This window comes from Myotis nattereri, assembly GCF_964212035.1.
Source record: "Myotis nattereri genome assembly, chromosome: X".
NCBI lineage: Eukaryota > Metazoa > Chordata > Mammalia > Chiroptera > Vespertilionidae > Myotis > Myotis nattereri.
In genome coordinates this window covers 138,251,822-138,279,027 of record NC_138078.1, presented here as the reverse complement: position 1 = coordinate 138,279,027, position 27,206 = coordinate 138,251,822, and the positions used below count along the sequence as shown (strand labels likewise).

At 40.3% G+C, this 27,206-nt stretch overlaps 1 protein-coding gene and 1 pseudogene across 2 annotated transcripts in view; both read right to left on the bottom strand.

The window, feature by feature from the left end:
• Positions 1–27,206, bottom strand: part of MTM1 (myotubularin 1) — a 102,697-nt gene that overhangs the window by 38,956 nt on the left and 36,535 nt on the right. The window contains exons 5-6 of the mRNA XM_081115187.1: positions 20,656–20,766; positions 16,189–16,290 (exon numbers count right to left, since the gene is read on the bottom strand). Of these exons, the coding sequence (XP_080971313.1) occupies positions 16,189–16,290; positions 20,656–20,766 (213 nt within the window). The remainder of the gene's footprint in view (positions 1–16,188; positions 16,291–20,655; positions 20,767–27,206) is intronic.
• LOC308536138 (MKI67 FHA domain-interacting nucleolar phosphoprotein-like) lies at positions 31–1,630 on the bottom strand (annotated as a pseudogene). The gene is made up of 2 exons: positions 1,027–1,630; positions 31–835 (listed from the first exon to the last, which is right to left on the bottom strand). The product of its transcript is annotated as an MKI67 FHA domain-interacting nucleolar phosphoprotein-like (transcript).

The following is a 27,206-nucleotide window of genomic DNA, read 5'->3' as shown; positions in this document are numbered from 1 at the left end:
GGTTTGACGGTCTGATCAATGCTTCTCTGTCTCTGGATCTGTTTTTGTTCACCAGTTTATGTTGTTCATTATATTCCATAAATGAGTGAGATCATGTGCTGTTTATCTTTCTCTGACTGGCTTATTTCGCTTAGCATAATGCTCTCCAGTTCCATCCATGCTGTTGCAAATGGTAAGCTTTTTTTTTTTTTTTTTTTTACAGCAGTGTACTATTCTATTATGTAGATGTACCATCGTTTTTTAATCCACTCATCTGCTGATGGGCACTTAGGCTGTTTCCAAATCTTAGCCATGGTGAATTGTACTGCTGGTGGGAATGCAGACTGGTGCAGCCACTGTGGAGAACAGTATGGAGTTTCCTCAAAAAACTAAAAATGGAACTCCCATATGACCCAGTGATCCCACTTCTAGGAATATATCCCAAGAAACTAGAAACACCAATCAGAAAGGATGTATGCACCAATTCCTCTTATTATTGACTTGAACCAACAGTATTTCTTCTGATCCACAGCCCTCATAATAAAATCACATTTTCCAGAAGTATTATTCATAATACATTCAGAATCACTGATTGCTTTTTCTTCATCTTTTTTTCCATGACCGTGTAGGTGTTTCAGTCTCTTGTGTTTTTTCTTTTATGCCCGATAGGGGCTGTTTGAAAACTATTTCATTATCTTCATCATTCATTTCAGCCACTTCAGATTTTCGTTTACCCAAAAATGTTGGAGTACAAACTGGTGTGGGGCCCTGGCTATCCACAGTCTCCTCAGGAGTTTTAGGGGTAGCTGAAGCCTTCTTCTTCTTCCTTCTCCTTCTCCTTCTCCTTCTCCTTCTCCTTCTCCTTCTTCTCCCCCCTCCTCCTCCTCCTCCTCCTCCTCCTCCCCCTCCCCCTCCCCCTCCCCCTCCCCCTCCCCCTCCCCCTCCCCCTCCCCCTCCCCCTCCCCCTCCCCCTCCCCCTCCCCCTCCCCCTCCCCCTCCCCCTCCTCCTCCTCCTCCTCCTTAGGTAAAGCCTGTCTATTTGTGGATTTCTGAAGGTCAGTGTTTGAAGTATTGCTTTTCTCCTTTTTATGTAAAATCAATGAAGGAAAAGCATAATTCCCTTCTTAGCTAGTCTCTTCCTGAGTAATTTTTCTTTCGTTTTTAAATCGCTCCTCCATCCGCAGCTTTTCAAGAAGTGTCCGGTTCTGATTATACCGTCTCACTGCTGGATAAGACGGATTCTTAAACAGAAGATGCCACTCTCTAAAAAGTTCCTTGTGTACTTTCTCAGGTGGCATAAAATGACACTTCAAGAGTCTTTCACCAAAAACGTAGTTGTTCATTGTTTCAGCAACTATCTTGGCAACATCTTCAGATTCAAATCCATGAAGGCATAGCCTCTGCTATTTCCAGTCCTTTTACTTCTTGACAGCCTGAATTTCTTAACAGTGCCAAACTGGGAGAAATATGCTTGGATCCGGGTTTCGTAAAGTGCTGGAGGTAGGTGGCCCACATAAATTATTCCAGGAGTAAGTTGCTTCTGTTTCTTAGTTGCACTCCGGTGGGCCTGAGCCATCTCCTTGTGAAACTTGGCGTCCTCTTGCAGGTTCAGGGACAGGAGCAGCTGGATTGGGCCTGCGAAGACCGCCATGCTGACAGAGTCCGAGCCGCAGAGCTCCAGAGCAGACCCTTTTTATGCAGCAAATAAACAGCAACTCTGAATATCTGGCTTTAAAAATTCAGGGGACCACTCACTAACTACTTCTCTCCTGATTGAATTTTGCAATCTTTGAACAGGAATTTAAATGAGAATTTTTTTCTAATCTGATTTCTGAAATTGAAGGCATCTGTCTTTATAGAAAGCTTCAATCTACCATGTAAGGGTGTAGCAAGGTAAAAATTACCTCATTTTCATCTTTTACATTATACTTGAAAAATAAGACTCTCTTTATATAAGGAAAAAAAGCTTTCATTAAAGTTGAAGGGAAATACCAAAAATTTTAAGGAAGAATCATAGGAGGTACTAAAACTTAATAAAGATTATATTTCCAAGTAACATCTTCATGCTAGTGATTTCAGCCTATTTCACATGACTTGACTCAGTAAGTTAATTCATATAAGTGCATAAAAAGTAATTATACCCCCAAAACGAACAAAAGTCTCATAGGTCAAACTCAACTAACACATAAATTACCATTTATACTTTGTTTGCATAAATAATTATCCTCGTCCTATTTCTACCACTTTCCCTGGGGAAAATGGTTTAATATTCCTGGGTCACTACTACCTTCATACATATATATAGATATTCATTTATTCAGGAAAGGGCCACAAAAGTACATTTGAAATGTCATTTGAAACCATTTTGGAAAAATAGCATTTCTTACCACCTATCACAATCATAATCATTTAAGGCTGACATTTCTCAGGGTTTGCCAATGTACCTCTCTCTTTTCACTCTAATTTTCTCTCCAGATAATTCTGGCCACATTTATGAAAATGCCAATGATCTCATCCAGGCCTGCCAAATGGGGCTCTCCCCAAGCCAGAGCTCCACATCTTTGTAGATACCTGCCTCCTACATATCCATATCTATAATTAGTTGTCTCCTAGATGGATATGTGACAGCATATCCAAAATGGAACTCGCCACCTCTTCCTCTTTTGGTACTCTCCTTCCATATTCCCCATCTCAACCACTGGCCCCACCATCAACCTGGTTATCAAGGTTGGAATCTTCCCTATAATCCCATTCCCTTCAGTGTTTTCAAATGACTTCAATCAACAAATTCTACTGATCGTACCTTCTAGATCTTTCTCAACTCTATTCTCTTCTGTCCCTTTCCATTGCCCCATTTCAAGTCCTAATCATCACACACTTAGGTGACTAACAACCATCTTCAAAAATATTCTCCTGCCCCTTTCTATCCACTCTGCATGCTGCATCCCATGTAATGTTTTTGAAATAGAAATCAAATCATGTCACTTTTCTGCTTAAAACATGGTAATGGCTCCCTACACCTTCAGATAAAAATCAAAATTTCTTGGTGTGGCATTTTAGGTTCTGCAAGTTTTGACCCAGCCTTCCATTCCAGCACCATCTCTTTTTGCTACACCTACATGCACACCAACCCCAGACACCAACCTATATGCAGGTCCAGCCTGTGTCTGGCCTCTTTGCATTTACACATACTGTTTCTGCAGTTTGCTACGTCCATTTTTTTTTCCTGGCTTATCTTCCTACTCATCTTTCAGAATTTGCCTCCTCCAGGAAGCCTTCCTCAGCACCAACCGTACTTTTTGTTCCCCTGACACGCTGTGTGTATGAATCTATGTTGTACACATCTGTCTGCCCATGTCACCTAGGAAAACTGTGTTCCTTGGGGACATGGAGTATCAGCTCCCCAGGCCTACCTAAATATGCAGAGGAATTTATTATGTGACAAAGGTGGTATTTTAAATCAGTGAATTAGTCAATAAATGATATGACAACAGGGTACAAAAGAGTTGGATCCATACCTCACGCAGTAACCCCAAGTAAATTCCAAGTTGATCAAACATTTATATTTTAAATAAAATGAAAGTATTAGAGGAATTCTTTGATAACTCTGAGTGAGGAAGACCTTCCTAACTTGGATGTAAAACTCAGAAGCTATAAAAGAAAGTGTTCAGGCAAGAGTTAACCTAGCAGGTCTGAGATTGCTCTCCTTAAGTCCTGCTTGCTGGTTGACCCTTGGCTGGCATCTGCAAACCTGGGTTTTGGGAGAGTTCTCACCATTCCTTAACTGCTAAGAGTGGTTTATGGTACCTGAACTGTATTTTATGCTGAACCCCTGCTTTCTTTCTGAGAGTCTGAATTTTTGGTATGCCCTAGGCAGAGGGTGCCTACGTGAACAGCGCCCAATGAAAACCCTAGGTACTGAGTGTTGTCACAACTCATTGCTCAGGTAATTAAGTGTATCCTGTGAGATTCCACTGGGAGAGGACTCTGGAAGCTCAGGCCTGGTTCCCCTCAGACTTCACCCCTTGTGACTTTTCCCTTGCTACAATAAATCACACTTGTGAGTATGACTACATGTTGAGTCCTATGAGTTCTCCTAGGAATCACTGAACCTGGGGATTAGGGGACCAACATATGATTTTGGGGGAGTGAACACAAACATTCAGTCTATAACAATACCTATTTATACTTCCTGAATTTTCCATCATAGGCATACATTAGCTATTTTAAAAAATTTAAAGTAAATGCTTATTGAATAAATGCCCTTTATAGACAGCAGAATATTCTTATTGATACATTGGTTGCTGCTGGTTCCCATTCATTCACTCTATTGACATTAGTATATTCATTCAACAAACACTAAGGACTTACTATAAATAAGTTATCACTTGAGAAAATGACGAGTGAGACACAGCCACTGTCTTTAAGGCATAAGAAATTCTTCAAAGGAGAGCGATGAGGATGGAATAACTATTGATCATGTAAGGAGGAAAGTGGTAAATGCCATGAGCAGTATAGATAAAGCCCTATAGGCTCTAGAAAAGGCCAAGTTTACTTCTTACACAGATGTGCCTGGAGTGATATTTATGGCATTTGTGCTACCCTGGAAGGATAAGGTGACTTTGGACATGATAACAATGATGATGACAAAAAGGCATAAATGGGAGCCAGACTCAGACACTATATGTGGCCATCAGCAAACACTTCATTCGCTTCACCAGAGTATAGGAGGGGTAGAAAAAATAGAGACTGTTCAGAGGTGGGGCCACACTGTGAAGGAGACAGAGGTTTGCATTTACACTGACAGTGAGGCAGGAACCACTGATGTTTCAGGGGCAAGGGAATGAGACCATTAGAGCTGCATCCTGGAGAGATTAGTCTGACAGAAGGCCTGTGTGGGGTGGATTAGAGAAGAGATAGAACTGAGATCGGAAAACGAATTAAAGCACTATTCCAACAGCTTAGGAGATGAAAGAGGAAAATCTGAACTAAGTCTGGGGAGGAAGAATTCTCCAGATATTGTTAAGGAAAAGGGAAATCTTCCAAAGACCTTGATTTTGGAGGATGAGGAGCAAGAGGAAGTGGGGAAAGGAGGAGATAGCATCTGAGAAACTGGGACCAGGGGAGTAGGTTTGGGGGAAAGATGAGAGGCTAATTTAATCAAACATTTAGCTGAAGTTATATAGCAGTTAAAGGGAAATGTAAAGTTATGAATCGGAAAGTCATGCTTAGAAAGGCAAAGCTGAAAGACAGGAAAATGAGAAAGATTGCCAAAGGGGTATATAGGACAAGAAGGAGGGGAAGAATGGACTTTTATAGAGAACCCACAGACAGCAGAAGGAAGCAAAGGAATTTAAAAAACTGTGGTACATCTACACAATGGAATACTACACTGTGGAAAAAAAGAAGGAATTCTTACCATTTGCAACAGCATGGATGGAACTGGAGAGCATTGTGGTAAGCGAAATAAGCCAGTCAGGGAAAGAAAAACATCACATGATCTCACTCATTTATGGAATATAATGAACAACATAAACTGGTGAACAAAAACAGATCCAGAGACAGAGAAGCATTGATCAGACCGTCAAACCTCAGAGGGAAGGTAGGGGAGGGTGGGGGTAAGGGGGAGAGATCAACCAAAGGACTTATATGCTAGCATATAGGCCTAACAAATGGACACAGATGCCAGGGGGGTGAGGGCATGAGTGGGGGTTGGGGGGCAATGGGGGATAAGGACACATATGTAATACCTTAATCAATAAAGAAAAAAATAAATAAAAAAAGAAAAGAAGCTAGAGATGTAGGCGGGCCAGGAGACTCAGGTGTCAGAAGCCACAGGGAGAGGTGTCTAGAAGCATGATGGTCTAGATACCCTGAGACTTCTGCTGAAAACATCTAAAAATGCTGGATAAAACAGGAACCTTTTTAAAAAAAATGCACTAATGAGCTGGCTAGGGAGGAATAAATACTCAGAAGCCAAGCACTTACTACAAACAGGAATGCAGAGAGCAAGAGAAGCACATTGGCTTTTACCTTTCAAAAGAGTGGGAGGGCAAAAAGTGAGACAATGCGTTCCGAAGTGAGTGGCTGCTGAGGACTTGTAGGCAGGCAGTAAATGTCCTGCTTCTGAACTTGGATGGCAATGTAGGGGGCGGCGCAGCTGGGACCACTGTTCCAGGAGGTGGGGGAGTGGGGAGAAAAACCGAACATGTCCAAAGGCTGTGAGGAAAGAGAGATGAAAAGAAGAGGGCCAAGTCTTGGAGGAGGCAGGAAGGGAAGAGATTTTGTAGTACGATTAGACCCTCAATTAGCCAAGATTATAGTTTATTCAAGAAAAAAATGTCCTGGCTATAAAGAAAATAGAGAACTAAGACAAACTTCACTCCCAAGGCTACATCTAGGCTAAAAATCAGCTCTCTCTCTGTGTGTATGCAATGTTACTTTTTCAATTCCCACCTGAAAATTAAACTATTTACTTTTATCTATTAATTCTGTAATTGGCCTAGAAAGTAAGAACCCACTACATTTCAGTCTGATTTGAAATCTCCAAGCAATTTATAAAAATTTTTCCATTTCTGAACTAAAAAGTGAGGTCACAGGGAAAAGTACCTTGTGTTCTTTATTCTCTGTTTGTGGGATCACTTATCTCTCATTCAAATGATCAAAAAAGATGCACTCCCCATAACACACTTTAGAAATTTTTATGTGATTATTTTTACAAGCAAGCACAAGTGGGGTAGATCATGAGAAGACACAAGATAGAAATGGTACAGTACGTAAGCCATACGACAGGGTTTGATGTGGTTCACCAATGCTAGGCCAAAAGAAATAAACAGCAAAGACTGTGAAAACCAAAGGCAGCAGTAATTACCACCTGCAAATGCAGACGGGCCTTAATCTCAAAATGTTGCTGTTTCGAAGATCTGCTATCAACCTCTGCATACACTGAAAAAGCACTATGCCACCAGTCATGGAAGGCTGCTAGTCTCCACAGAATAAACCTTGCAATCCAGTTGCTTCTCTCTAGAAATTAGAGCCAGAGAAGAGTCTTCTCTCCTGTGCCATATGCCAATTCTACTGCTCATACTAAGGTCAAATTTAAACACACACACACACCAAAATACTTTGCAACTATCTAGTATATGACTGCTCATAGAATAACAACAAGTAGGAAATAGTGTGATGCTAAGAGCTTAATCTAAAATGGCACAGAAAAGTGGGAAGTGCAGAAACACAAACTCAATGAGCCATGTTACCCTAAAAGCAGTAGGCCTGTGTAGGATCAAAGTGGACATTTAAAAAAATGAAAAACTTTCTGAAGGATTCTGTTTAAAACATACTAGAAGCTCAGTGCACGAAATTCGTGCACTTGGGGGGGGGGGGTCCCTCAGCCCGGCCTGCACCCTCTCACAGTCCAGGAATCTGAGGTCCGGTCAGGGGCAGAATGCAAGCCATCTTTATGTGCTTATTTTTTCTACCCTCGGGAATGTCCCTCTTCTGGCTTAGGCCTACTCCCTAGGGAGCGGGCCTGAGCTATCAGTCAGACATCCTTAGCACTACCGTGGAGGCGGGAGAGGCTCCTGCCACCACTGCTGTGCTCACCAGCCGTGAGCCTGGCTCAGGGCTTCTAGCTGAGCGGTGATCCCCTTGTGGGAGCACACTGACCACTAGGGGGCAACTTCTGCGTTGAGTCTGCCCCCTGGTGGTCAGTGTGCATCATAGCAACCAGTCTTTCCACTATTCAGTCAATTTGCATATTAGCCTTTTATTATATAGGATTACTGCTGCCCATGTTTCACATTTGTAGTTAAAATGTTTTCTGGATTTAATACTCTGAAATTTAAGACTTTCAACCAATCCTTTATCAAGGTACAGCCAATGATCCCATATAATAAAAGGCTAATATGCAAATCGACCAAACAGCAGAACGACTGGTTGCTATGATGCACACTGACCACCAGGAGGAAGATGCTCAATGCAGGAGCTGCCCCCTGGTGGTCAGTGCGCTCCCACAGGGGGAGCACAGCTTGGCCAGAAGCCGGGCTCATGGCTGGCAAGCGCAGCGGTAGTGGTGGGAGCCTCTCCTGCCTCCGCAGCAGCGCTAAGGATGTCCCATGGGGAGTGGGTGTAAGCCGTCAGTCGGACATCCCTGAGGGCTCCCAGACTGTGAGAGGGCACAGGCTGGGCTGAGGAACCCCCCAAGTGCACGAATTTTGTGCACTGGGCCTCTAGTTTATTAATAAAAATGCTTATCTTTAGCTATATAGTATCTTTCTTTTGAAGGGCTTGAAGTATCTTACGTATGATCATAATTACTTTATTAATATTCTTGGAAAAAAGTGTGTTGGGGCCCTGGCCGATGTGGCTCAGTTGGTTGAGCATCATTCTGTGCATTGAAAGGTTGCTGGTCAAGGCACATGCCCAGGTTGCAGGCTTGATCGCTGGTTGGGGGCGTGCAGGAGGCAGCTGATCAATGTTTCACTCTCACATTGATGTTTCTCTCTCTAAAAATCACTTTCAAAAATATTTTTTTAAAAGTGTGTTGGGGTAATTATCTTTTATTCTTTGTACCCTCTGGGGAAATGGTGAGCTAATAACAGAACAGCTGACATTTACTGGACTCTTACTGCATGCCAGGTACTGTTGTAAGCACTTTACATTTAATCCTCACAAAAACCCTATGGGGTTGAGACTGTTATTATCTCCATTACAGACGAGAACACTAAAGCACATAAGTATTATGTGACCTTCAACGTCACCAAGTAGGTAAGTGACTGAGCCAGATTCAGACACAGGCTGCTGGACTCCATGGCATGTGTTTGGAACCACACACCAAAAGGGCTCTGCAGACAAGTCACCTCATTGGGCTTCTCTCATCAGTAGCTTCTGAGAGCTTGGCAGCCGGGTCTCAGGTTCTATTTCTTCTAGCCCTACACTTCCTTTATGTGAGTCTCTGTCCCATGAGTTCAGTCATAAATTCAAGCCCTGTACCTAAACAAAATTCAAGAAATTCCATGTATGCCTATAGCTGTAAAGATTGATTTAAGCGACTTTATTAATGCCTAAATTAACTCAAAGTACATTTTATTCTACACATTCTACCATTAGCTAAAACTGCTTTTCAAAATTTCTAGAATATGATTAAGAGAGAGCACTTTACACCATGACCCAGACATATATATACACAGATAGCTGACAGAAACATTTCAAGAAACCATATTTATCCATACTATGTATTATGCTCTTAGTATTTTCTCTTCTATTCCATTTAAAATGCTGGTTTCAATCTAGTAAATTAACTTCATAATTCAATAATAAGTTGGTATTAGCAGTTTTTTTTAAAAAAAACTCATCCAATATTTATATTACCTTTGAGTAAAAAATGAGCAAACAATCCTATATAATAAAAGCCTAATATGCAAATAGTCCCCTTGGGCAGTCATTCGACCAGGAGTTCCACCGGGAGACTGGGAGTTCAACCACTTGCTATGATGTGCACTGACCACCAGGGGGCAGCAACCAATCTCCAGTGGCACCCTGGTGGAGGGCTGCGACCTCTCTCCAGCTACCTGGGGGTGGGGGTAATGGGGACAGAGGTGTGCTGAGAATGCGGGGTATCTGCCAAGCTTGCTCTCACTCCACCTGCTACCCTTCCCTGGGACACCAGGGCTCACACGCTGGGGAAGCCCCCCCCCAACTCTACCCCCACCCCCACGCTCAGATGCCGGGTGCCCACAAGGAGTCCGCCTCTTCTAGGTGAGTCAGGCCGCAGGCGCCGGGACCGCAGGGGCCAGTCAGGCTCCCCATGGGTTCGCGCAGGAGCCGGTCTGTGAGGCCAGCCAGGAGAGAGCGTGCTGCCTGCCTGGCTTCCGTGCAGTGCCTCTGGGCGGCCCAGAGGCCCACATTGTGCCTCGGCCTGCGGCATCTGGCTGTGCTCACATCATCTACGCATGGGGACTCAGGCGGAGAAGGGTGCATGGGGGGGCCTGGGGCCCCAGGTGCTGCCCAGGGCCCAGAGGTCAGCTTGGATCTGCCCTTCCACACTGGACGCTTGCACTTCGATTGCTGGCCAGGCCTAAGGACCGCACCCGCGCACTAATTTTGTGCACCGGGCCTCTAGTAAATCAATAATGGAGAAACTCTGGCATTGAACATACCACCCCAACAATCAGACTTTTATTTTTCTGTAGCACTATCAGGCTCTGTTCCTACATGCCCAATTTCTGCTCCTACCATTAAAAGAAATTACCATAGTATCAGAAGCATTGCCACATTTCTTATCATGCAAATTTACCCAGAACTAGTATTGAGTTACAATGCATCTTAAAAAGCAAAGCCAAAATAAAACAAGAAAATACATTCTTTAGCTGCAATAGAAAATGTTATCTAAACAATTTTCATGTCTTACTGGATTGACATAATACAAAAACAATCAAGTTAATGGTTTGGGGTCGATTCTGTGTGGCTAAGCTGCTCAAGTTTAATTAAAAGTTTAAATCCCAACATGAATACACTGAGTGGTGAAAATACTAATGGGGCAGGAGGCAAGAGAGAGCCAAATGAGTGGTTTGAAAGAAAAAAGCCCACTCAGACACTACTCACCCCACGACTGGGTTCGGAATCCACCTCTCTTGGCCTCCAGATACTATTGCATACATATAACAGCAAGTTTACTTCTGACTTCAAATGCCAATAAAAGTCACTGAGATAATCAGCTGATTGAACAGTTTCAATGATATCAACAAAGTGATATTTTTTCAAGCAGGGCCTTTTGTATTGTTCAATGCAATCGGGCTTAGATTACGCTTCCAGGAAATCCCTTTTTGGCAAACTCTCGCATTCCCCACGGTGGCAGTTTGGAAACTTTTCTTTCCCTCCTGTCTCAGAGGAACAATTGTCCCTTCTTTCCAAAACTGCCCTACAAACTGGGCTTAATCCCATCCCCCTCTGCATTCCCCAGGATACAGCTCAAGAAAGGATCCCTTCTCTCTCTTGCCTTAAGATGTATCCACAAATATATCCATTCACCTCTCTCAGACTCTAAGGAAAACACCTTCCCTCAATCTGGCTGCTACCATTACATTTTAGAAAAACAGCTACTCTCTCTTTATTTTTATTTATTTATTTTTTAAATTTATTTTTATTTATTTCAGAGGAAGGCAGAGGGAGAGGGAGATAGAAACAAACATGAGTGATGAGAGAGAATCATCGATCAGCTGCCTCCTGCATGCCCCACACTGGGGATCAAGCTCACAACCCAGGCATGTGCCTTGACCAGGAATTGAACCGTGACGTGACCTCCTGGTTCATAAGTTGATGCTCAACCACTGAGCCATACCGGCCGGGCCATATTCTCTCTTTAAACCCCTATAAACTGTCTTCTGTCTCCTCCTCTCAGATCATTTTCCTGGAGTCAAAAAAAAGTTCAACACGTGTATGCTAGGCACTGTACTAGGCACTGGGGATACAAAGGAAGAAAGGTGTCAATCTCAAGCAGTTAAGGAATACAGTCCCCAAGGAGCCTGTAATCATCAAATCTGAAGGACTTTTCCTGATCCTCTCCTCTCCTTGACCCTCCACAGCATCTCACACCCATGATCATAATCTTAAACTTCTATCTTTGACTCTCTGCAGCTTGTAGGAAGTGAAGGTCAGAAAGGAGCCAGCAAAGTGAATGAGAATGGTTAGAGAGATGAGAGAAGAACCTGCAGGGTGGGGTCTAGATCAGCGGTCACAAACCTTTTGGACCTCACGGACCAACAGTGGTCTGTGGACCACCGGTTGACGACCACTGGTCTAGATAAAAGTGTTCAGATGCACACACACACAAACACACACACACACAACCTGTTCTCCAGCATAGATGTCTTCAGACCACCAGTGTCCTGGTTCAGCATTATGGACCTCTTGCTTGGCCCTCTGACTTCCCTTCCTGGCTTCGGGAGCTCTCTTCTCCTATTTATTCTTCATGATGTTGTATTCAGTTCTAATATTTACCTGAAAACCTTCAGTGGTCTCTGCTACTTCCCAAAGCACAAACTCCTTACCTTACCAAGGATCTCCCCCTCTTCCCCACACTCCAGACAAACATTACTGGCTACCCTCAAACACTTTGCAACACTTCTAGCTTTTCCTCTGCTACATCAAGAGTCAGGGGATTACTGTGCTTTAAATTCTACTTCTCCCACCATCCTCACCCACTGAAAGTGATAACCATCCTTCAAAGCCCAACCCAAATGCCTATCAATTCCATGCAGTCTTTTTCAATCTGGGTTGGATGTGCTGTCTTCATCCTGAGACTTCTCAATGGACTTCCTCTGCATTTCTCTTATAGCACCAAATGTACACTGTCCTATATTGAGGCCATACATGCTTGTCATATTACTTTTGTCACATCCCTGAATGGTACTAGGTGTCATTCATCCTGTAGTACATTCATCCTCACCTGCCATCATTGCTCCCCAACACTACCGAAAACAGTACTTTGAAATGAACTTATTTGTGAAACAGTTACACATGTTGACTTGAATAGCAGGGTCTGATATTCCAAAAGCCATGTCAGTAGCTGGTCTGTTTTTATCTGTACTTTTTATTATTTTGGTGTCTAGTCTAACTTTTTTAAAATGACTTTTAGTGGTTAGAACTGAGAAATTAATTTCCAAAAATTTTGAATGAGCAATTCAATTAACATTTTTTTCCAGTTTGTCACTTTATTAACTTCCTAAAGGAAGAAGTAGATTCCTAGAACAAATTTTAAAAAAGGCAAAGTATCAGGACTTGAGAAAAAAACTCTCTGTGAACCACTCCAATAACAGCAACATCCAGAAATCCATCCCATTTGTTTCCCTATAATGGATTTCCCCTTCATTTTCTATTAAACCCAAGATTAATAAAAAAAATAATCATTATACAATTCCCATGCAGAAGACATCATGCTGAGATTAGAGAAATAAAAAAGGCTGATCCCTGCCTTAATAAGCTCACAGTATAGCAGGGAGGATGGGCAATTACTACATAATTATTATATAAGGCAAACTGAGATTATGTACTCTGATAGAAGGACCTGCCGAGTTTAACAAGTGAGAGGTGAGATTAACTTCCATCAGGTGAATGCACATGACTTGGAAAAAGGACCTGGGATTGAGCAAGATCCTGGATGGTGGGTTTTAAAGAGACAAGAGGATTGCAGGAGAAGAGGATAGAAAACCAAAGGCTCCAAGTCCAGAAAGTTCTATGTATATCAGAAGAGTATAGCATGGTCCCATGTGGTTGGAGTGTAGGTATAAGCCATGGGAAGTCACTGAGAAGTTTGTTTTGTGGAGAGTTGTACACAGAGTGACATGATCAAAACTGGCAGCATTACCTGGCTGGCGTGGCTCAGTGGTTGAGCATCAGGCTATGAACCAGGAGGCCATGGTTCAATTCCCGGTCAGGGCACATGCCCAGGTTGCAGGCTCGATCCCCAGTGTGGGGCAGCCAATCAATGATTCTCTATTGATAATCACTGATGTTTCTATCTCTTTCACCCTCTCCCTTCCTCTCTGAAATCAATAATAAAAATATATTTCTTAAAAACTGGCAGCATTGTAGAAGATAAATTGAAAGTAGAACCTAAAAGAAGGAAAGCCCATTGGGAAGCATGACATAAATTAGGAAGCATAAGTAGAAATGGAAAAAAAATTTGAGAGTTACTAATAAGTAGAACCTATAGGGATTTGGAACTGATGTGGGTATGAGAGGCAAGACAGGGGAAGAATAGAAAAGTTGACTTCAAGTTCTCAAACCTGAACAACTGAAAATCATCCAAACTGAGGCACATGTAGGATCAAAAGCAGGTCTGGAAAACTGCAAAGAGCATAGGAAGGTGATGAGCTTGTGATCCTCATGGATTTCCAAAGGAATATGCTTGAGAGTTAGGCTTGTTAGATTCACTCAAGGCCAATGTCAGGGCTAGATTTAGAAATCACCCATACAGTATTGGCAGCTTAAGCTATGAGACACTAAATGAAACCATTAAGGCAAAGAAAGTAACATGAGAAGAGGGCTGACAGGGGATCACTGATGAGATTTTTACTTTTAAGGAAAAGACAGAAGCAGTGGGTACTGGGAAGGAGTAGTCAAGATGGTAGAGGAACACAGAAACCAAGACTTACAAGAGGGTGGTCAAAATGGTTGAATGCCTGCGGGAGAGAAAATAGAATTAAGGCTGAAGTGTGGCACTAGATTTGGCCAGTAAAAGGCCATGAGTTCCAAGAAGGTACCTGCAATAAAGCTGGATACTGGAATGGGTTGGAGGAATGAATGAACTGGAAATAAAGACAGACTATTCTTTCCAGAAGACTAAACTGAAGTGAGAGATGGGACAGTAGTTTAGGAAAAGCTGGCCCAATACTTGACAACTGAAGGGGTGTAAACCCTAAAAGAAGCAGAAGATGTCAGAAAAAGGGGGTGAATAATAGAGCAAGATCTTATAGATGGGCTGGGTCCTCAATTTCTTCAAACTTATGTGAGCCATTCTTTAAATTTCTTATAATTTAGGGCCAGATATGTAAAACCCAGAACACTTTCCCTAACTGAATTTTCGTGGATTAGAATTACATTCTCACCTTCATAATAAATTCAAAGATGTGGTCCCATAATATTTTTTATTCTAATAGTTAAAAATACTTAATATTGAAAAATCTTTTAAATCACATATTTAAAAATATAAATAAAAACTGAGAAAAGGTTGAAAATGCATACAACTCTATGATATCACTGCATTTGTTTTAAGCATTACATTTGAATCTATAATCAAAACATGACTCATGATGAGTACTTCATATCCTTCTAGATATCTACAGTCTTTGTATAATTGTCCTTTTTATCAACCATGAATTTCCTTTGACTGAAACAACTGTTGATGAAATCTGGGAAGAGAGAAGCCTTTTTCTCACTAGAAAAAAATCTGAGACATTTATTGTAAATAAATTAATTAACTATAAGCCATAGGAAGAAGAGCTACATTACAAAGTAGCTTTTCTATTTAATGATCTCTTTCATACATTCAGTCTAGCTGACAACATATTGATCACATATATATGTGTGTAAGTATGTGTGTATCTGCGTATTTCATTTTTTAAGAATTATTTCCTTGTTTACCCCTTAGAAGGTGTTTGCCTCCAAGTTTTTTATGCACCAAGCAGAAGAGGAGAGAGGTAAGAATATGCAAGCAAAGAATGACAAAAAAAGAAAAGAAACGGCAAGATCAAGGCAGAATACAAGGACTGTTTTAAGGGCAAGATGCATAGGAAGCTTTATTTCAGGCATGTGGCAAAATAAAGTTAGATTATTCAATTTAGTGAATAGAAAGGTATACACATCCTGAAATTAATGATCAAACCATATTTTAAGGATAGCTTCTATCCTTAGTTCTAGGTATACATATCCTGAATCTTGTTATAGACAAAGTCATAGATTATAAGTAAATACGCACATAAGTCTGTCCTGCCAAATATACACAAAATGCTATCAAATGACATTTAAAGTGCCACTCCTTAAAAAACAGTCTGTACTGAACTATTGTCTGTGTCCATGGGGTATGCATATTGTTCTTTAGCTAATCACCTTCTTTATCCAGTCATCCCCATAGGGGGATAACTGCAATTATGTCAACTTTACATTTTTTTAGTTAAAAAAAAAAAAAAAGAGCTGCCTTATTCAGCAACTGCCTGCAGTACCTGTACAATGTATCTGAATTTTAGAAGTGGGTTTGCTTAAATGACATTTAGTCTCAGAGGACTTGTTCCCATTTATAACTGGTGCCACCAAAGCCTGACATGCATCCATTCTTAGCTCCCAAGTTGAAGAAAAAGACCTTTGGGACGTGACTTCACAGTGTGGCACATCACATGGCCATCATGGCCCACTTCACAGCTTCATGCCTGTTACAGAAGGCTGGCCAAGACTCAGAGCATGCTCGAGGGTAGGAGAGCATAAACTGCTCCAGGTCAAGCTCCCAGGCTCACTGGGAGTTCTAATCCACCTGCAGGCCCACAATGCAGTCACCTGGGGTGAACCATCTAGCACAGGCCATCTCCCTCTGGGAATGGTTCAATCATGTTTAAGAAATACCCTCACATACACATCACACAGGGAAGTGCAGCACAGACAGTATATGAAAGAGGAGACACCAGAGAACCTTTCGATGCTGAGAACCCTAGAATTTACCAGACTATGGGCCAGAGGAAAGGCGTGTCTCGTGAGGATCTCAAACATATCTCTTCTGCTGTGGCCTTCTTGTTTCAATGCAAACCTCAGGTTTCTCATGTCCTAAGGGGCAAGAAATTTGACATATCAGAGTTCAAATAAAGCCATATTTGTTAGTTAAAAATCTTGTATTCAACTAAGGAGTAGAAGATTCACTTACCTAAAAGGGTAATTTATCTAGATTACAAAGAAAATTACTTTGCTTTTTATGCTATTTTGAAATATCTAGTTTAATAACCCCAGAAAATATTCCCATTGTCATCATGAATGTAAAATCAAAGCAACTAGTGCTAAAGTGAAGACAGAGGTAAAATTCGTTTTATAAAAAAACACATCAAACCTTGCCTTGCATATCATCTACTGTGTCTGTCTACTTTAACTGGTTTCTGGGATATTTTTAATCATAAAACTGTATTTTATTCATAGAACTTTTCAAATGTATACCTGCTATCAAATATAATCTCAAAATTGTCAAACATGTCATTAAAATACAGAAACTCTTTCCCTCACACTTTATGTTTTTAAAGTCTTATTTTTAAAAATTAGGAAATGATTGGCATTTTAAACTCTCATACAAGTAATGTGATGCATTTTTACTATAAAGTTTTACTTTTATAGAGTTCTATATAACCAAAGAGTTCTATATTGCTCCATATTAGGAGTGACTATACTTCCAGGAACTAAAAATTAATGATCAAACCATATTTTAAGGATAGCTTCTATTACATATCTCTTTAATAAGCAGGAAAACCTTTAAACCAAATTTAAACAGAATAAGCTCCCATAAATATCAATTTATATTATACATCAAAATAACATTCTATCTTATTTTTAAAGCTGCATTTTTTAGGTTGTCTCCTAAATCAATCATGGCACTAAGAATATTCTATTGTATACTGCATGCACTTTCAACCAGAAACAGGCACTATGCTCGACCCTGGGGATACAGATACGCATGAGTGAGACAGATCTAGTCTCTGCCATTTTGGATGTCACCAGTTTCATATTTTTCAAAGTGTTTTTAATTTATTATCTCAAGAGCACTTTTAAAGCTTCATAAGTCTTCAATGTGAAGGACCAGAAAAGGCTTTACCATATATAATCTAAAATATGAAAGACAGCAAAGGAAGTATAAAGAACCAGATTCTAAGACCTCTAATGAATGACCCACAACAGATCATTCTGTATACAGATAGCATCTACTGGGCCTTTCCAGCTCCAGGAATCTGTGCTTTTGTTTTTAAAAACATGTAATTGAATAAAATCCAAAAGCTGATTCACAACATATTCCAAGAAAAGTGCAATATTAGTTGTTGGCTCATGATGCCAAACACTAGTCAAGAAGAAAAAAAAACAACCTAATTTCAATAAGATGATATGCTTTTAAAGAGTATGCCATGAAATACAAGTATATCATAAGAAGTCTCAGGGCTCAAAGAGCTGTGAGGAACTTTCTTCCTAACAACCTTGGGTCAGATGATAACTGGACAGCATCATTCTCTTAACCACTCAGTGAGAAATCAGACCATTTCTGGATAAATATTTATTCTGATGTATCAGTGATTCCAGCAACTACTTTCAATGTGCCAAGGCAAAAGTGATTCAAGCGACTTATTATTGCCATCTGATGCAGATGTAATTAAAGGACAGGAAGAATTACTACCTCATCTTGCCAACAAGAAAACTGAAGTGGAAAAGGCAAATGACTAACAGAAGGCAGATCACCACATTAGTTAGAGAAATATGGGCATATACTGTTAAGTTCCAGTTGGTCTCCTTTAGAGTCTGCCTCATTAGGGAAGCACACCTGGGAAAGAGCCTTGTGGCATAAGAACCTAGTCGTCTGACCCTCAGCCTCTTTAACAACTGGGTCACATGGGGATGCAATAAGCCTCGCTATAATAAATGAGTTGAAGTAAACACATCTTTGTTGTAACAACACTGAAGGGCTGATCTATTGAGGTGTCATTTCTAGAATGCATTTCTAAGGAAATAACACCATCACTGCTTACTTCAAAATAGCACATTTTCATTAAACTGAGTAAATGGGAATGAGTGTGCAAGAAGACAGAAGGCTTTTTGGTGATATGGTTTGGCTTTTTTTTTTTTTAAGGCTCCAATTTGTTAGCAGGGACTATACAACCTGGAGGGTGGTCATAATTCACATATTCAGAGCTATCTTTGCTTCTGTTGCTAAACACCATCCATTGGGACATATATTTACCATGTGAAAGCTGCTACATGCAAACAGAAATCCCCATGTTGAGAGCTGGTAAAACCAAGTATGTAGGGGTTATGACTACTTGCTTCAGTAGAGAAACACAGTTGTATGATGGTTACTGACTACAGATGTCAGCTGGCCTATGAGAGGCAAGAGGGTGAATTTTTATCCCACTGCTGCAGATCCCCTTTTATAACTTCAGGTCTTACTGCGAAAATGGAACTTGAGTCTTGTGGCATTGGTGTTTCCAGGGAGATAACTGAGTTAAAAGGTTGTGCTATAACATTGTTCTTGGCCATTATCTTTGAACTTAATTCTAATTCCAAGAAATATAGAGTATGCCCCCCCAAATGTGTACATACTACTTTAACAGCTGATAACTCATTTAATAAATTGATTAATAAACACTGACTTTATAATCACTCAAAGTATATATGAATACATATATACACACATACATTATATATACATACATTATATATATATATCCCTGTATATATGTAACACTTGAGAATTATGCCTGGTTAAGTGTTCCCAGCCTTTTGTTCTTACAATAAACAAAGGGTAAGAATGTGCTTTCTCTTATTAATTTTGGGTGATTAATAGTCAATATAAGTTTTTCCTATTGATAAGGCAACAAATAGGATTTGTTAAAAACTCTATTAGAATAAAAGTCATTTCAAAATCATCAAAATAGCAATCCCATTTTCCCTTGAATACTATAATATAACACTCTACTCCTATGGACCCTTTTATGCAAAATACAAAAATTTTCCTTAAAAGTAAATCCCCATATCTCTAGGCCTCAAAGGGTATGTAGCTGGGATCACAGGTAAGGCATTAAGGGAGCTTGGATTAAAGCAAAAAAGACAAGGTGGGGAGTGATGAAGAATTTTAGTTCAAGTATAAAAATGCCATAATCCTTTGTTTCTGATAGCCTGTACTAGTCTTCATATTTTATAAATCAGAGACAAAAAACTCTATTGTGTTCATAATCCAAACCAAACTATGGGAGATTGGTTTTAAGGAGCCAGAGTGAATGAGACTAGGAAAAGGAGACTTAGGTTTTCATTCTGGCTCTTCCACCAGCTCCTTAGACAACCCTAGGTAAGTAATTCCACTTAGCAGAGGCCTCATTTCCCCATCCATAGAATAAAGGACTTGGACTGCCCAGGAGTCACTAAACTTCGGCCCAGGTGAGTCTTTGTATGGTCTTCAAGCTAAGAATGCTTTTCATATTTTAAAAGGGTTAAAAAACAAAACACAGAGGTGTACATATGACGGAGATGCTATTGGCCCACAAAGCCTAAAAGTAGGATTTGGGGTAGAACCCAAAGATCAACATTTTTAAAGTGGTTTTTCAGGTTACCCTGATGCATATCTAGGTGTAAGATCCACTGGGGCAGATGATCTCCAAAGCCTTCTAGCTCTTTCTAGGATTGGGCATTCTTCTACAAAGTGTGGTCTTCTGATAATACCTTGAAACAAGTTTCTTGCCAAGAGTTTATTTTGTTCTTTGTAAAGTGATTATCTCACTATATTTGGATCCCAACTTTGCCATTTGCTGGGTAATCTTAGCTAAGTTACAAAACTCTTCTTATCCTTAGGCTCCCCATCTATAAAATGGGGACACCACTGTCCATCTCAGAGGTTTGCCCTAAGGATTGAGTGCAAACCACCTAGCATGAGTTTGGAGCGACATGGATGCTCAATAGATGATTACTAATATAACTGATTAAATTTTATTATCATTAAATCTTGGCCACTAACCATGCCAAAACAAAATGTTAGGCTACTTACTACCTTTCAAAACTATTTATGAAAAAGTTAGAGCGGTTATTAGAGGTAAGAACATATCCTGTTAAGAGAGAGCAAAATCTCTTGTATTTCGCCTTCCTTTCACAGTGTGAAGGTATGTAGCTGGTAGCACATAACATGAAGGGACACTAGGAACAGACCTGGACAAAACTAAAAAGTGTGAAATTTTACTTCTAAAGTTTCTTCCTACTCAGTCAAGCTAACAAAATGACCAGTTCAAGTCCTCACACTTTGTGGCAACAGCAGGTCACTTTTATAGGACTATTTCCTCAGTTGGTTTTGGAAAGGAAGAACAAAGGTCTCTGATTTTTTTTAACCCATATTAACTTTTACTTATCATTCAACATCAATGTGCCTTTTTTCACATAAGAAAGTACTGAATCTCTTACTTTACAAGTAATATCTAGACCATAGGAATTTTCTCCTCTACTTGTGGCGCCTCCCATTTTTTCAATTCTTGAGATCACTCCCAAAGGAACATCAAGTATTAGAGCAGAATCCTGTAACGGACAAAAAGATAAAAGTCAATATTTCTGTCAGTATAATTAAAACACCAAAAACAAATTTAAAACAACCACATGGTCTCAGGGCATTTTAACCTTTGCCCTTTTACCATTTTTTTAAATAAAAAAAAGTATGATATAGACTACACATGAAAGAGCAAGAATTAAAATAATCAGTTATACAACCAAAATGCATCCCCCAAATGTGCCATTCTGCATTGCCTCCACAATGAAGATTAAACTCCTAGGTATACAATTCAAGCTCATGATGCTGCTTCTAGCCTGTCTTTGTAGGCTTCTATCCCATGACATTCTGTGCACCAACTAAGTGAACACCTTTACTGTTCTTCATATATTTCATCTACAATCAGGCCTATGTACTTTGTGCATGGTGTTCCCTTTGCCTAGGATGATCTATCTTCCCCAACTACCAAAATTCTTCCTGTGGCTTCAATCTAGGCTCAGCATGCATCACCTCTCAGGAAGTCTTACTTTCTAATTAGATCACGTAGTATTGACCACTTCCTCCTCTGAAGTTCTACAACATTTGATTTAGACTGCTGTAACACCACTTGCTTCACTCTATCTTGTTAGCATAAACTTCAATGTCTGTTTTCCCTCACTAGAAAACAAACACCTAGAAGTCGTGCCTTAGGCATGAGTGCATTTCCCAAAGCGGAAGAACCTGAATGTATAGCAATGCTCCTCCATCATTTCTTATCCAATGCTGGCTGCAAAGGTGCCATAAGACTGCTGGCATGATGAAATCATGTTAGTGAAGTCATTCTACAATCCTTGCAATAAGATAACAGCAGCTGCCATATAATTCCTTGTCTGTGCCAGGTACTACAACAGGGGCTTGACATGCATCATCTCATTTTATCCTCACAACCATTCTGGATGTAGGTGAAGTATTCCTGTTCCTGAATGTGGCAACCAAGGCTTTAAAAACCTTCAGTAACTTGCTTAGAAAATCTCAACCCTTGGGAAAGGGTTGAGATTCAAGATGAGGTCTCGGAATACCCATCAAAGGAGCCATAAAAATGGTCCTACACTTTGACTCCACAACTGCACTTCTAAGAACTTATATTACAGCTATGGCACACCAAAGGAAAAGCTGTATGCATAAAGATGCTCAAGGGAGCCAGAGGTGAACATCAGGGTCTAGAAAATTACATTTAGTCAACTCAATTGAATTAGCGTGCAGCTACTAAAATAATTATGTACATGGAAAAAATAAGTTTAAATAGAAAAAAGCATACAAAATACACTGTGACTACAACAATGTAAAATACACATTCATATGCACAAAGATGGGAAGGGCTACAAAATTTTTTAAATCCAATATTTTCTTTAATGCTGTATTAGATGACTTTGATAATAAAAAATTTAAAGGCGTTTATTAAATTTGTTTTTTAAAAGATGTTTTTTTCAGAGGTACAAATAAAAATTAAGTTTTTTTCTCTTACTTTAAATCATTCTCCTTAAAACACAAAATAAAAATTAAGCGTTTCTTCATAAAATATAATGTAGTTCATGAGTATTCCAGAAATTCAAAAAGAGTAAGACTGTGGTGCATCCATGCTATGGAATGTTACTTAGCTACAAAGATGAATGTACTATGGATACATGCAACACCTGGAAGAATCTTAAGGGCATCGTGCTGAGTGAATAAAGCCAATCTCTAAAGGTCATGTGCTATATAATTCCATTTATAACATTCTTGAGATGACAAAATTGTAGAGACAGAGAGGAGAGAAGTGGTTGTCAGGGGTTGAGGGGAAGGAGAGTGTGGCTATAAAGGGGTAGAATGAGGGAGTTGGTTTATATCTTGACTGTTGATGATAATTACATAAATTTATAACTGGCATTATATGTGACAGAATTGAATGCAAAAATATTCAAAAAAATGAGGGCATGAAAAAACTGATGTAACTGTATTGTGCAAATCAATTTCCTGGTTTCAATAAAGCAGTACAGTTATTGCAGAAGTTGGGTGATGTGTACACAAGACCTCTCTGCACTATTTTTCAAAGTTCTTGAAAGTTCATAATTATGCCAAAATAATAAGTTTAAAAAGTATAAGAATGTGGTTATTATGATGTAGAGGAAAGAGCACAAGCTATTAAGTTGGACATAAAATGTTCAAATCTGAGTTTTGACATTTATTAGCTGGATGATTTTAACAAGTTACTGTATCTCTCAGCCACATTTACCTGTAGAGATTATTACTAGTAGAGATAATGGCCATAAATTATCTGGCATAGTGCTTGTCATATGGTAGCTAAAAAACAATGGAAGTCATTACTATAGCAAAGAATCCCTTATTATTTGAAAGACATAGCTGTGCTATGCAACTAGAGTGGCTCAGTATGCTCTGGCATGTAGCTATAGGTCTTTCTGTTTGTACCTATAAGGAGGCATTTTTTTTTTAGCTGTTCATGGGATAAGACATCTCACTACATGACTGAAATCCAAATCCCTAGATAAAAAAGACACTACTCAGTAACCATGTACATACATAGTTGTATATTATAATGTATTTATTTCTCAATACAATCTAGTTATTAAAACATACTATCAGGCAGTCTTTTATTATGCTTAGATTATATTGAGATTTATTAGTGTCTGTTCAACTGTATTCCTAAATACATAGAGTAGACATTAAATAAAAGGCTGACACTCTAATAGCAACACAGAAGCAAGAATACAAAAAAGGGGAGAAGAATTAAAAGTGAGATGAGACTTTGCTGTTCTTTGTCCCTGTATTATAGTGGAAATCCTATAGCTCTGATTGCCCTGACCCAACACAAAACAGAAAATGGGACACTGAGACCCTGGCTGGTAAGGCTCAGTTGGTTGGGCATCGTCCTGCACACTGAAAGGTTGCCAGTTTGATTCCAGGTCAGGGCACTTGCCCCGGTTACAGGCTAGATCCCTGGCAGGGATGTGCAGGAGACAACCTATCAATATTTCAATCTCATGTGGATGTCTCTCTCTCTCTCTCTCTCTCTCTCTCTCTCTCTCTCTCTCTCTCTCTCTCTCCTTTCCTCTCTCTCTAAAAATTCATAAAAATCTGAGGAATCTCAGAGGGAAGGGGAGCAGAGGGAAGAGATTAACCAAAAAACTTATATGCATACATACATTGCTCATAGACACAGGCAACAGGTTGGTGAAGGCCTGGAGCAGGGCAGGAACTAGGTGGAAGGAGGCAATGGGGCGAAGATGAGGAGACATCTGTAATACTCTCAACAATAAAGATAAAAAAGTTTAAAAATCACTTAAAAAATGGGACACTGAGGAAAACCAGTCAGCTCCTGACCAAGGGCACCCACAGTCTAATGAGGCTACATGTCATGTTCTCCCTGAGTGACAGGTTCAAAATCAGATAACCCAGCCAGCCAAACTGGAAGATCCAGGAATAGGAAAACTAGCTTCCCTCTCTAGAAACCTAAGTCGTCACTATCTAAATATCATTAAATATTTAGGGATTCTCAAAGGTTCATTCTAACTCACAATTCTGTGCCTCTGACCTCTTGAGTATCTAAAATAGTTAAGCAGTAAATATAACAATCTAAAAAGATGCATTCATTTATTATCTCTCTTTTGAGTATATACTGAGTAACAGAAACTGTATTGTTCCTTAGGGGCTGTGGAGATGAAATAAGATGCAGATATTGCCCTCAGGGAGCTCAAGGCCCAGTCTGGGAGAAAAGACACATGTATCCAAATAGCCACAATGCTAGGATGCACGTGCCAAAAGCCATAAAAAAGATCCAAAGTGGAATGAGAGGTTATAGGAGGGCAAGATGATTTCCTATCAACTGGGTCACATGAAGGTTCTGTGGTAAAAGTAACATTAATGATGATACTTAAAAAAATAGAATAATATCAGTTGGAGATTACCCTTTCATGAACAGGTAACAATAATATCAGCTACCCATGTGGAAAAACATGGGGATTTTATATTAAAACAATAACAACAACAACAACAACACCCCACCACCACCACCACACACACACACACACACACACACACACACACACACACACACACACACACAGGCCAGGGTCAGGTTTAAGATAGGGTGGCTGCAGAATTCCCTGGGGAACAGTACTCCAGGGCTTGGATCAAGATGACTGGGTTCCATGGAATGTGTTTTGAGAAGAGAAATTCAGTGACAGAATGATGGTTTATGAAGACTCAACTAGCAGCACTGAGCACTCCATGAATGGGAGTAGAAGGCTAAAATTCTGTATTTCTGTACCTCAAAGTCTCTCAATGGGTATAGAGGACTATACCCATTCCTTGGAATCCTGGAGGCTAATGTTTTAGTGCCAGTGAGAGGCTATGAGGATCTGAAAATGGAGAGTGACTGAGGTGGAAAGCAAAAGGAGAAGAATCAAAGATGATTCAGATTTAGACTAAAGAGCCCGGGACAACGATGGTCCTACCAAGACATGTGAAGAATATAAGAGGAGATCTGGAGGAAGATTAACATTGTCAAGTTTAGACACACTGGGTTTGAGGTTATGATAAATTCGAGAACAGATATCTAGGAAGCAGCTGGAAATACAGAACTGGAAGAGATCCCAAAGGCCCCTCAAACGAAAAATGCCCAGAACTAAACAAGTGATGTTTCTCTCTCCAAACTCCATCTTCATGTCTCCATGGCTGGCACTCCATCTATTCAGTTACCAAAACTGGAAACCTAGGAGTCACCCTTATCATCGCCCTTCTCCATTATCCTTAATTCAGTCTCTCATCTTTACCTCTTAAATAAATCTCCAATCTATTAATCTCTCTCCAACTTTACCAGAAACTTCTTGACCACTGGAAAAGCCCCAGTGGTCTCTGCAGCTACTATTACTCAGCTTATAATTTTCCCTCCACTCAGCAGCCTGAGGGATCTTTTACAAAAGTAAATTTGATGCTATCATTCCTCTGTTTAAACCACTTCTGAAGCTTCTCATTGCTCACCTCTAAACACCCAAACCCTTAGCAGAGTCTACAAGGTCTAGGTCATCTGGCCATCACCAACCTCTCTTGCTCATCTCGCACTGCTCTCCTGGCCCCCAACTCATCCACACTGTCATCTTTTCATGATCTCTTTGGTCTCAGGGCCTCTCATATGCTGTTCTATCAGCTTATTTTCTCCAATCCAGCTGCTGCCCAGCATCTAGGTAACTCCTATTCATTCTTTAGATTACGGGTCAAGCATCATTTTCTCAGGACAATTTGCAGGCTCCTTAAACTGTTGTACCCCTGTACTATTCCCATGCAACCTTACCACAGCTTGTTATATATTGGTGTGATTATCTAATTAACATCTGTCAATGCCATCAGAACTAAAGCTTCATGAGGGAGAGACTATGTCTGCTGTGTGCACCACTATTGCCTACCACCTGACACAGCAGGCTCTGAAACAGCCAGTGAATAAAAAAATGGAAGATCAGGACTAGAGCTATAGAATTGGAAAGCAAATGACAGCTGAGAAAGAAGAAGGTGAGGACAGAGCTCTTGGGGAAATTACATAACTCTGGGGAAAGAAAGATGTAGGAAGGGAAAGAAATGAACTGCTATAAAGGCAAGAGACAGAAAGAAGCAGAAGAGCCAAGAATGCATGTAGACAGGAAGGAAGGAGTAATCAACAATACCTATAGCTGCAGAGAAGTTAAAAAGTTCAGGACTCAACCAAGGCCACTGGAACTGAGCAGTGAAAGAACAGTTTCAATAGAGAACAGAAGCCAGAACACAAGAAGTGAAGGAGTTAATATACCGGAAGTGGAAGCAGTATGTATGGGCTAATTTTTAAAAAAATATATTTTATTGATTTTTTGCAGAGAGTAAGGGAGATAGGGAGTTAGAAACATCAATGAGAGAGAAACACCAATCAGCTGCCTCCTGCGCATCTCCTACTGGGGATGTGCCCGCAACCAAGGTACATGCCCTTGACCGGAATCGAACCCGGGACCTTTCAGTCCGCAGGCCGACGCTCTATCCACTGAGCCAAACCGGTTTTGGCGGACTAATTTTTTAAAAGAAGTCTGGCAAAGAAGGGGAAGAAAGAGGACAGTAGTATCAGGGGGCAGCAGGGATGCAAGAAGGTATTTTAAAATAAAGAGACTGGAGTAGGACTGTGGGGTGAGGGGAAGGGGAGGAGCCAATGAAAACCACAAACATAAGACTTAAAGAAAAATGGGGCACTAAGGCTCCAGAGAAAGGCTCAAGTAGAGGGATTTGCTTTGGACAAGATGTCTAGGTCCTTCCTCTTAGATAGGAGAGGAGGAAAGGATGTGTGGAAACAGTCATCATCAGGTGATGAGAGGGAAATTTATAGATTTGTGAGGATGACTTTTAACTCTTCAACACAGCAAGAGATGAGGTCAGCTAAAGAACATGGAGAAGGTTTGTCACTGATGTGATGGGGGATCTA